Genomic DNA, 12,266 nt, shown 5'->3' with positions numbered 1-12,266 from the left:
TTATTTTGTTACTCCTATTATTTTTGTAAAAGCTTCACCTAGCAAAATGAATTATTTTTTCCTAATCTATTGATTCATATGGAGTAGCAAGTAGACATAAAATTTTACTAGAGATTGTTCCTTCCCCTTCGAAATGTTTTTTCTATATTTTAATTTTTTTTCACTAAAACCAAAAAAGAAAAATAAAATAATATATCTATGTATAACATTCAGAATAATGGAGTCCAGAGTCAAAAGGACAGCAAAAATTTCCAAAAATTTCAAAAGGGCAACAAAATTTAACTAAGAACCAAAAGGGCAACATTTTAACGCTTAAATTAACGTCGTTAAAATCAGGTCAAACCGAATAAGACTCAAATTTCTATGCGCCTTGTAAGGCGCACGGCAGCTGCGCCTTACCAAGCGCATACAATTTGAGCTTTCCCTTGTAATTAAAAAATATATATATTTTCATTGCTTTTTTTTTTGGAAGTTAAGATTAAAAAAAAAAAGTTTTTTCATTGCTTTTTTTTTTGGAAGTTAAAATTGAAAAAAAAACACGTTTTTTATTGCTTTTTTTATGGAAGTTAAGATAAAAAAAAAGTGTTGAGAGCGTCATCTTTAAATAGGTTCTGCACTACATAATCTAAATTTAATTGGAGCTCCAATACGAGTTCTAAACACTGAATGAGAAGTTTTAAAAAAAATTAAAAAATGGAAGAACCTGACTTATAGTAAATAGAGTATATTTTACTATTGTTGTTCGTTTAATTTACTTTGTTAAAAGAACAATTACAATATTTAAAAAAAAAAAAAGAAGAACAAACTCAGTTTTATTCAATGATTTGACATTTGAAAGTACATTCATCTATATATAAACACTTATGATTTATATTATTTTTATTTCTGTAAATATTAGTTTTAGTATGATAAAAAAAAACAATGAAAAAATGTTTTTTTTTAAAAAAAAAAATTAACTTCCAAAAAAAAAAGCAATGAAAAAACGTTTTTTTTTTAAAAAAAATTAACTTCCAAAAAAAAGCAATGAATTTTTTTTTTTTCAATTTTAACTTCCAAAAAAAAAAGCAATGAAACAATGTTTTTATTTTTAAATTTTAACTTCCGAAAAAAAAGCAATGAAAAAACTTTTTTTTTAATCTTAACTTCCAAAAAAAAAAAAGCAATGAAAATAACTTTTTTTAATTACAAGGGAAAGCTCAAATTGTATGCGCCTCAGCGCAGCCGCCATGCGTCTTACAAGACGCTGATAGCGGTGCGTCTTACAAGGCGCATAGAAATTTGAGTTTTACCTAATTTGACCTGATTTTAACGGCGTTAATTTAAGCGTTAAAATATTGTCCTTTTGGTTTTTAATTAAATTTTTATTGCCTTTTTGAAATTTTTGAAAATTTGTGTTGTCCTTTTGACTCCGGACTCCGAATAATAATGATAGATGCTCCTGTAGCCGCCCCATCTTATAATTAAAGTGAGTTTGATTGCTGACGTAATCATGCAAAAATGAATTATAGAAAATATATCAACGTATAATAATAGAAAAATATTGCCTTTTATCAAAGATGCCTAATGAAATTAAAGAACGAATTAAGAAAACGTTGAAACTAAAGGTCTTATTTTCTATTGAGTAATAATTATCCCAAATAATAGATTCATTTGTCAAGTAGAATCCGACGATTGAAAATAATTCATGATTAACATATTAATCATCGTTATTTTTAAAAGATATTTTTTTTTTCTTAATTGACTAGGAACATGCACGCTACTTGCATCGTTTAAAAAGAAAGTCATCCATTAATCCTTTTCCAAAATGGTCTTCAAACACGAGGGACGAATTTTGAGTAAACTCAGTCTTTGTTGATAAGGAAATATAATTTTGACAAGTAATAATAGAGATATTTTTTGATCAAATTATTAGTGATTGTGGTATTTTTTTGAATCAAATATTAGCGTGAACTGTGAAGGTATTTTTGGATCAAACTATTGATGATAGAGACATTTTTAGACCAAACTATTAACTGAGGATATTTTTGTTTGATTTCACATAGCTCAAGAACATTTTTGACCCTTTTTCATATATTTAGTTTCAAATTTTAAATCAAAAATATACTTTAACTATAAAAAATAGAATAATTTTGTCCTCCATTTAAGTTTGGTTCTAAAATATGTCGTTGTCGTCAAATGGCTCAAATTTGCTCCATTAACCATGAAAAATAGAACAAAATTTCCCTCTATTTAAATATGATCTCGAATATGTTTTAATCATCGAAGAACATGCTCAAATTTATCTATTAAAATTGTATAAATAAATAAAAATGAACATGTCGTGTACTAGTTGGAAGCATATAGCTTGACCATTTGTGGCTCTAGACATCCAAATCAATTTCAATTAGATATGTTGGTAAACATGATTTGTGCCCGTTTGGATTGGCTTATTTTAGGTGTTTTTAAGCCAAAATAGTTTTTAAGCAGTTTTGAAGTATTTGGGTAAAGTTAAAAAATGCTTATAAGCACTTATTTTAAAGCCAAAATAACAAAAATAAGTCAAAAGTCATAAGCTAGGAATCCTAGCTTATGGCTTTTGACTTATAAATCATAAGCCAAAAGTCAATCCAAACAGGCCCATTAATTGCATCATCAATATATCTTCATCAAAAAATAAAATATTATTATGTATATACAGGAGCAAATATAAGTTTAATCCTTTAATTTGCATAATCAATATATCTTCATCAAAAATAAAATATTGTTATGTATATATAGAAGCAAATATAATTTTAATCGTTGAAGAGCTCAATTAAAGGATGCCCTTTGTAGGATTAATAATATACTTCAAGTAAGTTGTAGCCTTCGACTTGTAGACACAAGTAAGAAAATTCAACGTAGTAAATAGTGATAATATTTTAATTATAGGGACTGAATTTTTTTATTTTTTTTATTTCGACACAAAATATAGAACTACTATGATCACGAAATTAGTGACAACACGACAAACAACAATAACAATATAATTAATGTAACTTCATAAGATAAGTAATTTCAACGCGGTAGTAGGGTCAAATTAGAAATTAAGAAAATGATTAGGTTGTACTCAACGAACCTCGTGCTCTATAACATTAAAATAACAAAAAGAATCGAAACACTTTAACCAATTTGTTGAATTAATATTCCCAATGTTTTAACATCACAAAATTGACATCAGCTCTTTGCACTTTCACTATCTAGATTTCTTTCTCCTTTCTTGTGGGATAATAAAATAGTTACTGCCTCCATTTAAAAATAAATATCTCTTTCAATTAAATTTATTAAAAATTACTATGTGCAATTTATTCAATAATTATTTATTGGTGAGAAAGCAAATCACCGATAAATAACATGTATTTGGTTTAAATCATAAATTTGTTTTATTCATAACAAATATGTAATGTGTATTACGAATGAAGTTTATTTGAATTTTGTCTAAACAAGAAAGTTCAAGGACTAATATAAATAAAAAAGTGGAACTAATTTAAAATTTAAAAAATTACATATGTATAATCATTAACACCATCGAAAAAATTGTTATTTTTTATTGAAAATTTTCACTTAAAAATGTTCGGTGATTATTTTCAAAGATTGAATCAGTGTTTTCACATGAAAAATCTTGGAAACTTCCTAATATTTTAGCGAGAAATTATTTCTCACCGTGCATTTTTCCAGTGAATTGGTTTGACAAAAAAATGGATGAAAAAATCACATTCTAATAATACAAATTTTTCATTTATTCGCAGCGAAAAAAACCTCTATTTCTAGTAGTTATCTCAGCTGTTTGGAAAATATCAAATAGTTGCAGACTCAATTTTTATTTCATACATCATGACAATAACGAGTACAATGACAACAACAATTTTTTCTCTTTCTCACCTGTGATGCATATATTTAAGTATACACACTACAACAACAACAACAAATACGTTATTTATCAAGGTATACAATAACAAAATATGTGAAACTCATGTTCTTCTTCTTCTTTAACCTAAATCACTATTTTTACTTTGAAAAATCAAAACCCTAACCACTCACCACCGTGAGTTGTTTGAGTGAAGTATTACATTTCACACCTCATTTAATTAAATCATAAATTAAGTGAGTCTTTAACCTTTGCTATGAGAGTTATCACCATTTTAATTTAAAAACTTATTTAACACCCTTTACTCATTTCTCCAAGTTACTTGGGACAAAAAAAAGTTAAGTTTAAGCTATGCAATTTTTGCATCCAACTAAATCATGACACTCAATTAGACATGAAAAAATCTCTCCCATGTTGAGTTGCTCTTCGTCCATTCCCACTTAACTCCTCCTTCAAAGAATTGATTTTTAAAAATCATGAAAAGACAATTAAGAATGAGTAACAAGACAAAACAATGAAGTCGTTGTGGAAAGTCTACTCTTTCTTGGAAATGAGGTATATTGAATAAAGAACAGATCCATGTATAATGGATGGCAAAAATAACTATATAAACCACAAGGTTTTTCTTTCTTTTCTGAAAGAGCTCTGAAACAATCCAAGTACTAAAGCAGGTGACTTGAACTTCAAAATAATCCTACTTATCTGCATTAATCATGCCAAGAGTACAACAACAGCAGCAGAAAGGTACAAGCATGGAGGAGATCATAAAGAAGGGGGCATGGTCTCCAGAGGAAGACCAAAAACTGAGAGGTTATATCATGAAATATGGCATCTGGAATTGGAAACAGATGCCCAAATTTGCAGGTTACGCCAATAAAACCATACTAATAGTATTTTCATTTCAGATTTCGAATGATCATATTTTCATTCAATACTTTCTAGCAATAACTTATGTAGCGACAAGAGGGGTTGCTTAGATGATAAGCACCATCCACCTCCAACCCTAAGTTTGTGGCTTCGAGTCATTAAGGGAGCAAAAAAGTAGGAGCTCCAAGAGAGGGGGTGGAACTTATGCAACTCTTTTGTTGTAATTCATTGTTTTCTTAGTCTCCTGAACTTTGGTCGTCTGGTTGCAGGGCTTTCAAGAACGGGGAAAAGTTGTAGACTACGATGGATGAATTATCTCCGCCCTGATGTTAGGAGAGGACCCTTTACCATGGAAGAAGTCGAAATTGTCATCAAAACTTATCAGGAACTTGGAAATAGGTGAGAATTAAGCTCTTTTTCCCCCACACAACAGAGTTCTGCACAAGAAAGTTAGCAAATTTGTTAACATAGGTTTCTGTAAAGTCCTGCTCCTAAATACATAATACTGTTAAAACCAAACCAAATTAAATTTGTATTTCTATGCAGCTGGTCAGCAATAGCCGCGAAATTGCCTGGAAGAACAGACAACGAAGTTAAAAACTTCTTCCACACACACTTAAAGAAGCATCTTGGACTGAAAAATCATGATGCTCCATTGAAAACCAGGAAAAGCCGCAAACAAACCAAAGAAGATGAGAAGGAAAATAGTACTCGAGGAAGACTTGTGCTTGAAACGAGCAATAACAGCAGTTCATTAACAACAGGTGTTTGTTCACCCTGCAGCAGCACTATTACATGTGAAGGAAACCAAATGATGGATCCTTTTGTGAATTTCTCACAAACTTTTGAAGATTGTTATAACAACGTTACTTCACTTGTTGTCGATCAACAAGTCTCCGACATGGAAAACACATGTACAAATATTGGTGTTGCCCAGCCATATTCCATTCCCCATGGTTCTGCTGTTAACTCCTTCGACCAATTCGATATGAATTCATTCTGGATTGATGTACTTGGAAATATCTGAACATCTTACGTTCTAAAACATGTTACAACTTAGAACCCATGTGCAGGTCCTAGTTTTTTATCCACTTTTTTTCTGTCAAACAAAGCAGTAATCCTACATCTTCTGTATTAGGTCCTAGTTTTTATCTACTTTTTTTGTTTTTCTCACAAAGTCATAATAAATCTTCTATATTAAATATGTTTTTTTTTATGACAACGGAAACCCGCAATCCCGATCCTTTGGGTGCGCACAGGGTAAACCCCTGCATATGTAATAGCTCGCAAACCACACAGGAAAGGTAACCCGCACTAGGCAATCCCGATGCAACGAGCTAGATCCAGAAGGCAAACCCCTTGTTTCCACAGGCAAGGGGTTTCGAACTTGAGACCTCCAACATGGAAGTACCAAGTCCAAACCACTGGACCACCCAAAGGGTTAATAGAATCTAATATCGTGCCAAGTCTAAATTCATTATGCTTGTATTACTATCACGCGCGTCTCAGTTTGTTTTTCCCCGCCTTATAATTGCTACCTCTGTAAAAAAGAGGAAGAAAGAAATAAACTACTACAAAAGAGTTCACATCCTAAATAAAGAATAGAGGTAGAGTCGGTCAATCACACATTCTGTGTAAGAGAAGGGTGATAAGAAATTGAATTGAATGCCATATAATATGGAATGTTAGCAAAGATGATATTTCTTTTTTGAGGGAAAATTTGAGTAACATAGACCAATTGATGAAGGAAATTACTGATAATATTAAATGACTTTATTCTTCAAGACACCCAGGTACTATTGACCAGAAAATAGAATTTTCATGAACTTAAATGATTTTTTTCCAGGTAACATCCAGGTACTATTGTTGAAAGGTATCCAAGATGGAATTGTTTTTTCATCTTTTCATAAATAGAGATATAGATCATTTCATTTATGTAGCTTAAAGTTTGTCCAAAATGCATCTAATAGAACATAAATAACATTTTAAGGGCTCACTCACATAATTTTTTTCTCAAATGATGAATCTAATAGAACTCATAAAATTAGACAAGTCGAACCTTTTTACGAGTTAGTACATCATTGATATGCTGGGACCTGGAATATGCACTCATCACTTGTTATCTTCTTTCAGCTCATATTGGACAGAGATTCTAGAACAGAGTGAGCCTCTCTCTTGTTATCTTCATTGAAACGACAAACCTATCAACAATCGTTGCCTTTTTCCTTTTTGCTCAGTTCGACTTTTTACAATAACAAGTCCTTCTAATTAGCCTTCTGGGAGATGCATAGTCGAAAAGGTTAACTAGGAATCTATAAACAATTGTTATTCTTCCTGAAACTTGCAGATTTCATGCATCTTGTTGCCTATTTTGCACAAAATGCCAGTGAATTTGCTTGTGAAAATACATTTCTGCCGTGAACTTGAACCCACTTCGTATTTCTTCATCTCTTCTTCCACCATTCTCTTCAGGGTGTCCCTGATATTCCCCAATGCCCAAGTTATTGAGATGTGAGGGCGTGGATCCTGCCACCAAATCCAAGTAATTTTTAATTCTTCACTTGAAGAAGAAGCATTGATTTGACTGTGGCTGGGTGTGTTTGGTATGAAGGAAAATATTTTTCATGCAAAATGTTTTGTTGGAAAATGAGTTTTTTTTACTTATTTTCTAGTATTTAGTAAGTAAGCAAAAAATTTTATCCCAAGAGCATTTATATGTAATCTAGCAAAACATTACGTGGGTGGGTGGGATGGGGTAGGGAATGAGGGTTCGAGGGGGGGGGGGGAATGAACTTGGAATGTCACTTATGAAACTTGTTTTTCCTATTTTCATTAGGTAATTTTCAAGGAGCTTGTTTTCCCAGAGAAAATATTTGACCAACAAAACATGAGAAAATTGGAAAACACTTCCTGGAAAATGTTTTCCTACATACCAAACACACTATTGAAACTTGCAAAAAATTAAACATAGTTCATGTGGTCAACCTTGTAAAATTCCGGAAGGTTATGTAGTTTGTAGACTTCATCAACAGCTTGGATTTGCTTTCTTATCTGAGGGACACAAAATACAAGTAAGTTTCCTCTCTTGCCTCAACGATGAACTATATTAGCAAGACACGGGAGGACAAGGAAGAACAATAAGCTTTTATCTAAATTGACATGAATGATGCCAGAGAGGAAAATAGTAGAGAGCTTAGTTCAAACTCATTGTTCCATAATTGAAACACATGCGAAAGATGAGCATTAACTAACCACTGTAGAGAATTAGTTGATCAAAATTAAAGCAGACAATAACCAGAAACACACCTAAAGATTAAATGTCAACAATAGGAACCACCAAAACCTCTAATAACCCCACAATGTAAATTTTGATTGTAATGAAATGGATACGCTTGCACAAGGAGTTTTCTTTCAGTGCGCAGAGCCAGGCATGCCCTGCGATCATGCCACCATTAGCTTTAGGGGAAACCCCTGTTCTGATCTAGTTTTCAAATTATCCATTCACTTAAGAACCTGGCACTGCATCCCGCTTCTAACTTACTCCTTATTTTGGTTAAAATCCACATAAAATAACAAAAATTGATGGGTTTCTACTGGTAACAAAAATTAATGTATTATCCACCGAAACTTGTTGGCCAACCTATTACGGTGACTTTCATAAAGATATTAACCTTTTTATGACTGTGAGGTCTGGAATGGCATGCACTACTACCTCCCACCCGCATAAGTATTGGGTAACACTACCCACCAAGGCTTGAGCCAATGGGAAGAAATTACCTAGTATGTTTGTCTCACCTGAGACCTGATGATATCCCACCCTCACCACACACACAAAAAAAAGAACTCATTAACCACTAGACCACATTCTTGGGTTGCTAAAGAGATCAACTATTTGTCATCCTCCTCCCTAAACTTGTTGGCCTACCAATTATATTTGTCTGCCATGAAGACATCATCCATTCCTTTTCTCAATCTCTACTTAGAGCTTGTTTAAATGGGCTTATAACTTATTATAAGCCAAAACTCATAAGTTAGGATTTCTAGCTTATGGTTTTTGGGCTTAAAAACACTTATTTATTTTACCCAAACACTACAAAACTGCTTAAAGCCCCTAAAATAAGTCAATCCAAAGAGGCTCTTATATAAAAGAAACGTTGGCTAATCACGTTGCAACTTGACACGAGTAGTCACTCTTGATTTTGATTTTCATATTGCATATGTTGTTTTGAATAGCTTTATTCAGAAGAAAAAAAATGTGTACTTGGCTCAATGGGTGACCTTTACTTCTTTATTCTTTTTGTTAATGGGCATTTCTGGTTAAATCAATATATCTTCAGTTTCTCCAGAATAAGTGGCTGATTCCCAGACTCTGATAACGCGGGATGCTTTGTGCACCGGCTTCCTTGTCCAGAATATGTCAAACACATTCCTAAATGTAAAGGACATTTAGTCTTGATGCTTCATTAAGTTTGTGCCAAGATTTAATAGGATTTTGTCATATCTCGGATTCTAGGTGTTAATATTCCCATAGTCTACTTACTGCTACCCTTCTCAAAAAAAAAAAAAAACATTCAGTCTTCTGAAATTTTCACATAAGCTAATTTTTTTTAAAGATGTTAATTTTAGTTTCAGTTTTTAATGTTTGTGAACACAACAAATAATATCAGTTGTGAACATTCTTACAAATCTATTTGAACCCCACCGGTAATGAGAAGCTTATGGATATACTGGCCCTATGAGAAAAAGATACAATACACAGACCTTATAGTAGATGACTGAGGCAGTGGGAAGAGGAGGATATGACAATACACATAAGCAGCAACTCCAATCCAATTACCCAGACAGAGGGAGATAACCTTCTTTAGCTGTACGACTGTACTTCTAGTTTATATTTCCCTAGATTAACCATGAATATCAACTTGATTGATACAACACATACACCTACCAATTCAACACATTCCCAGTCCTTACGGTTGACCATGGAGGCAGCTTCCATTCGCATTGACATATCTCTCTCGAAAATGAAAGACACCATAAGAGCTCATATAATTCAGAACACACAGCATGGAATATTTATCTACCACCATTAAATATGGGATAGCAACTCAAATGGTGAATCCTGTTGTAATTCATTTCTTTTTTGGGCGGATAGCCGACAAAACCCCGCAGACCAGTGGTGCACAGTTCTAAACTCGATGAATAATGGGCCCTCCCCTCGACCCTTCTCCACTTAAATACCAAGTTTTTGTCTGCAACAGAGTTTGAGCTCGTAATATGCGCGTATACTACACATCACAAGTTGTGCTCTTACCACTAAACCAAAGCCCTAGGGACAAGCCTGTTGTAAACTTTTCTCTTAGACATCGTTATAACCAACTCACTAATGAGGAAACAGAAGGATATACTGGTCACTAAGGTAAATTTTTCCATCTCTTGACACTCCCTTTTCTACAACTATCTCATATTCTCTTTTTCTCAAGTTACATTACTTTCCATTAGCTCTTAAATCTGGGAAAATTGAATTTGGCACACACAAGCATGTGCCTTGATATCTATTTTATATTAAGGGACCTTAAAGATGTACCAACAACTAGCTTCTATATGAGGAGCATACTTATGACTTCAAACATTCTTCGGAGTTCAGCTAGAAGTGAACACAAGCCAAAACAGCAAACCATGTTACCAACAAGTACTAAAGAAATGGCATTTTTCATACCTGTTCTAAGCCTCCTTCTACAACTTCCAGTGACATGAATGTGCGAGTTGAATCATCATTGACAAAGATCTCCCATTTGTTAAAATCTATCAAATACCTATGTCCATTAATAGACAACAATTAACAAAGCAACAACAGGTTTTGTTTTGCTCAAATCAAAATCAGAGATAGCATGCATATCACTAAAGTCACCTCACCTCCTCTGAAACTGAAGCCTCTGTCGAAGCATGGAGACCACGGAATTAATCTGATGCACGCGGAGAGGAACAGTTCTTCCCAAACTAATGTGAAACTCTCTACCCAACACCACTTTTTCAAGCAGTGCTTCATCTTTCAACAAACCACTCAATGGTACATCAACATCCACAGCATGTAGAGTAGGTACAATAGCTGTGACCTTCTTCAGAAAACTGGCCAGCCCCTTCCTTGTTGCAGATGGTATATAAACTAGAAGTAAAAGAAAATATAAATAAACATTACGAAAAAAATGTTTTATAACAACCTTCCAATAAACTGACCAACAAAAATATGACAAAAAGATTCGATTTTGAATCATATTGCCAATATCATACTTGATTAAATAAGGACCGTTTGATTTGTCTCTTTTCGATTTAAAAAATTGTGTCTTAAACCATCCTAATTCTGTTACTAAATGCAATTTGCAAATGATCTTGCTCTAAACCTACCTTTTAACGACTAATAATGATTTTGCAGAATTGAGTTATTATGCTCTTTACCAATTCTCAAAAACAAAATTAGAGAACAAAGCATAAAATGGCATGAACATAAGGGAGATAGAAGAAATTACCTGGGATGTAGACATGTAAAGCATAATTGCCTTCAATGTGAGGAAAGCTTCGAACGCGATTGACTTGACTACTAGGCAAGGAGTCCAAGGGAACTGCAGAAGCAAAAAAGCAAACATTTAGTGAGCATAATTCGTCTTCTATAGATATTTCCGGGTTTGATGAAAAATAAAGTTACCAAAACAGTTGGGCGGTTGAAGAAGTGAAATAGGAGGCGGGGGAAGAGGGGCCAGTGATGTCGAAGCTGACGGCGGCTGTGGAGGGGTGGGATTGGAGTCGGAATCGGAGTCAGAAGAATCGTCTGCGTATGAGGCTATTAGCGCTTCCATATCTCTCGCCCGATGAATCCCAGTCAGTGAGTGATCAATCCTGTCCAGACTTCCAAGAACTTCCCATTTTTAATGAGTTTAGGCGTTTCATTTTACATGTAATATATATGAAGTTGGGTGTTGAAGACGAAGGGTGTGTTTAGTCTTTAGTCTAGAGAAAATATCATAAATAATCTCGTTAAATATGTACTTACCGGATTTATGTCACGACCCAAAGTACATTCTAGACGTGACATGTCGTATAAGATTCCGAGAGGCCCTACACAAACCACTTAGCATTCATAAACAATATAATGGAATTAAATAGTTCAAAAAACAGTTTATATCATAAAGAGTTTGTCAAAAACGAAGCGGAAGTTTAAATAGTCTCAAAGCCATCTATTACATCAAGAGTGATTTGGACGTAACCCATGCTCACATACAATATCAAAGTAAAGATGATAAGCAATAAAAGGTCCTCGGAACATGAGGACTCACCAATCTTCGAATACAGTCAATCCACTAAAGTGAACACTAGCCTCGAGGATGCGGAATAGGAGCGTCGGACCCTACATTAGTGAAATAATGTAGGCAAGGGTTTGCGTTAGTGCATGGAATGTACCAAGTATGATCAGAGGAATGCAATAAAAGATAAACACATGAAAATAAAGGGACATGATTGAAAA

General features: G+C 33.5%; 2 protein-coding genes across 2 annotated transcripts; one reads left to right on the top strand and one right to left on the bottom strand.

Annotated features, from left to right (window-relative positions):
• Window positions 1-4,579: 4,579 nt before the first annotated feature.
• Window positions 4,580-5,834, top strand: LOC125823167 (transcription factor MYB8-like). The gene is made up of 3 exons (XM_049502589.1): window positions 4,580-4,747; window positions 5,020-5,149; window positions 5,297-5,834. The coding sequence occupies exons 1-3, from the start codon at window positions 4,597-4,599 to the stop codon at window positions 5,775-5,777; spliced, it is 762 nt and encodes a 253-aa protein (XP_049358546.1). The 5' UTR covers window positions 4,580-4,596; the 3' UTR covers window positions 5,778-5,834.
• An 849-nt stretch (window positions 5,835-6,683) lies between these two features.
• LOC125823165 (uncharacterized) lies at window positions 6,684-11,616 on the bottom strand. The gene is made up of 6 exons (XM_049502587.1): window positions 11,451-11,616; window positions 11,275-11,367; window positions 10,664-10,913; window positions 10,467-10,563; window positions 7,736-7,801; window positions 6,684-7,276 (listed from the first exon to the last, which is right to left on the bottom strand). The coding sequence occupies exons 1-6, from the start codon at window positions 11,599-11,601 to the stop codon at window positions 7,076-7,078; spliced, it is 858 nt and encodes a 285-aa protein (XP_049358544.1). The 5' UTR covers window positions 11,602-11,616; the 3' UTR covers window positions 6,684-7,075.
• Window positions 11,617-12,266: the final 650 nt, after the last annotated feature.

This window comes from Solanum verrucosum, unplaced genomic scaffold (assembly GCF_900185275.1).
Source record: "Solanum verrucosum unplaced genomic scaffold, falcon-dt-bn FXZP01000199.1, whole genome shotgun sequence".
NCBI classification, from domain to species: Eukaryota; Viridiplantae; Streptophyta; class Magnoliopsida; order Solanales; family Solanaceae; genus Solanum; species Solanum verrucosum.
The sequence above is the reverse complement of the archived record's forward strand: the minus strand, read 5'-3'. Positions and strand labels throughout refer to the sequence as shown.

What these genes read in the sequence shown, in the direction of transcription:
- LOC125823167 (XM_049502589.1), top strand. Translation starts at nt 4,597, where the DNA reads ATGCCAAGAGTACAACAACAGCAGCAGAAAGGTACAAGCATGGAGGAG. An exon ending in ACAGATGCCCAAATTTGCAG is followed by an intron (nt 4,748 to 5,019) that starts GTTACGCCAATA and finishes GTCTGGTTGCAG; the next exon opens with GGCTTTCAAGAACGGGGAAA. An exon ending in TATCAGGAACTTGGAAATAG is followed by an intron (nt 5,150 to 5,296) that starts GTGAGAATTAAG and finishes ATTTCTATGCAG; the next exon opens with CTGGTCAGCAATAGCCGCGA.
- LOC125823165 (XM_049502587.1), bottom strand. Translation starts at nt 11,601, where the DNA reads ATGGAAGCGCTAATAGCCTCATACGCAGACGATTCTTCTGACTCCGAT. An exon ending in AGGCTTCAGTTTCAGAGGAG is followed by an intron (nt 10,564 to 10,663) that starts GTGAGGTGACTT and finishes TAATGGACATAG; the next exon opens with GTATTTGATAGATTTTAACA. An exon ending in TAGAAGGAGGCTTAGAACAG is followed by an intron (nt 7,802 to 10,466) that starts GTATGAAAAATG and finishes TGTGTCCCTCAG; the next exon opens with ATAAGAAAGCAAATCCAAGC.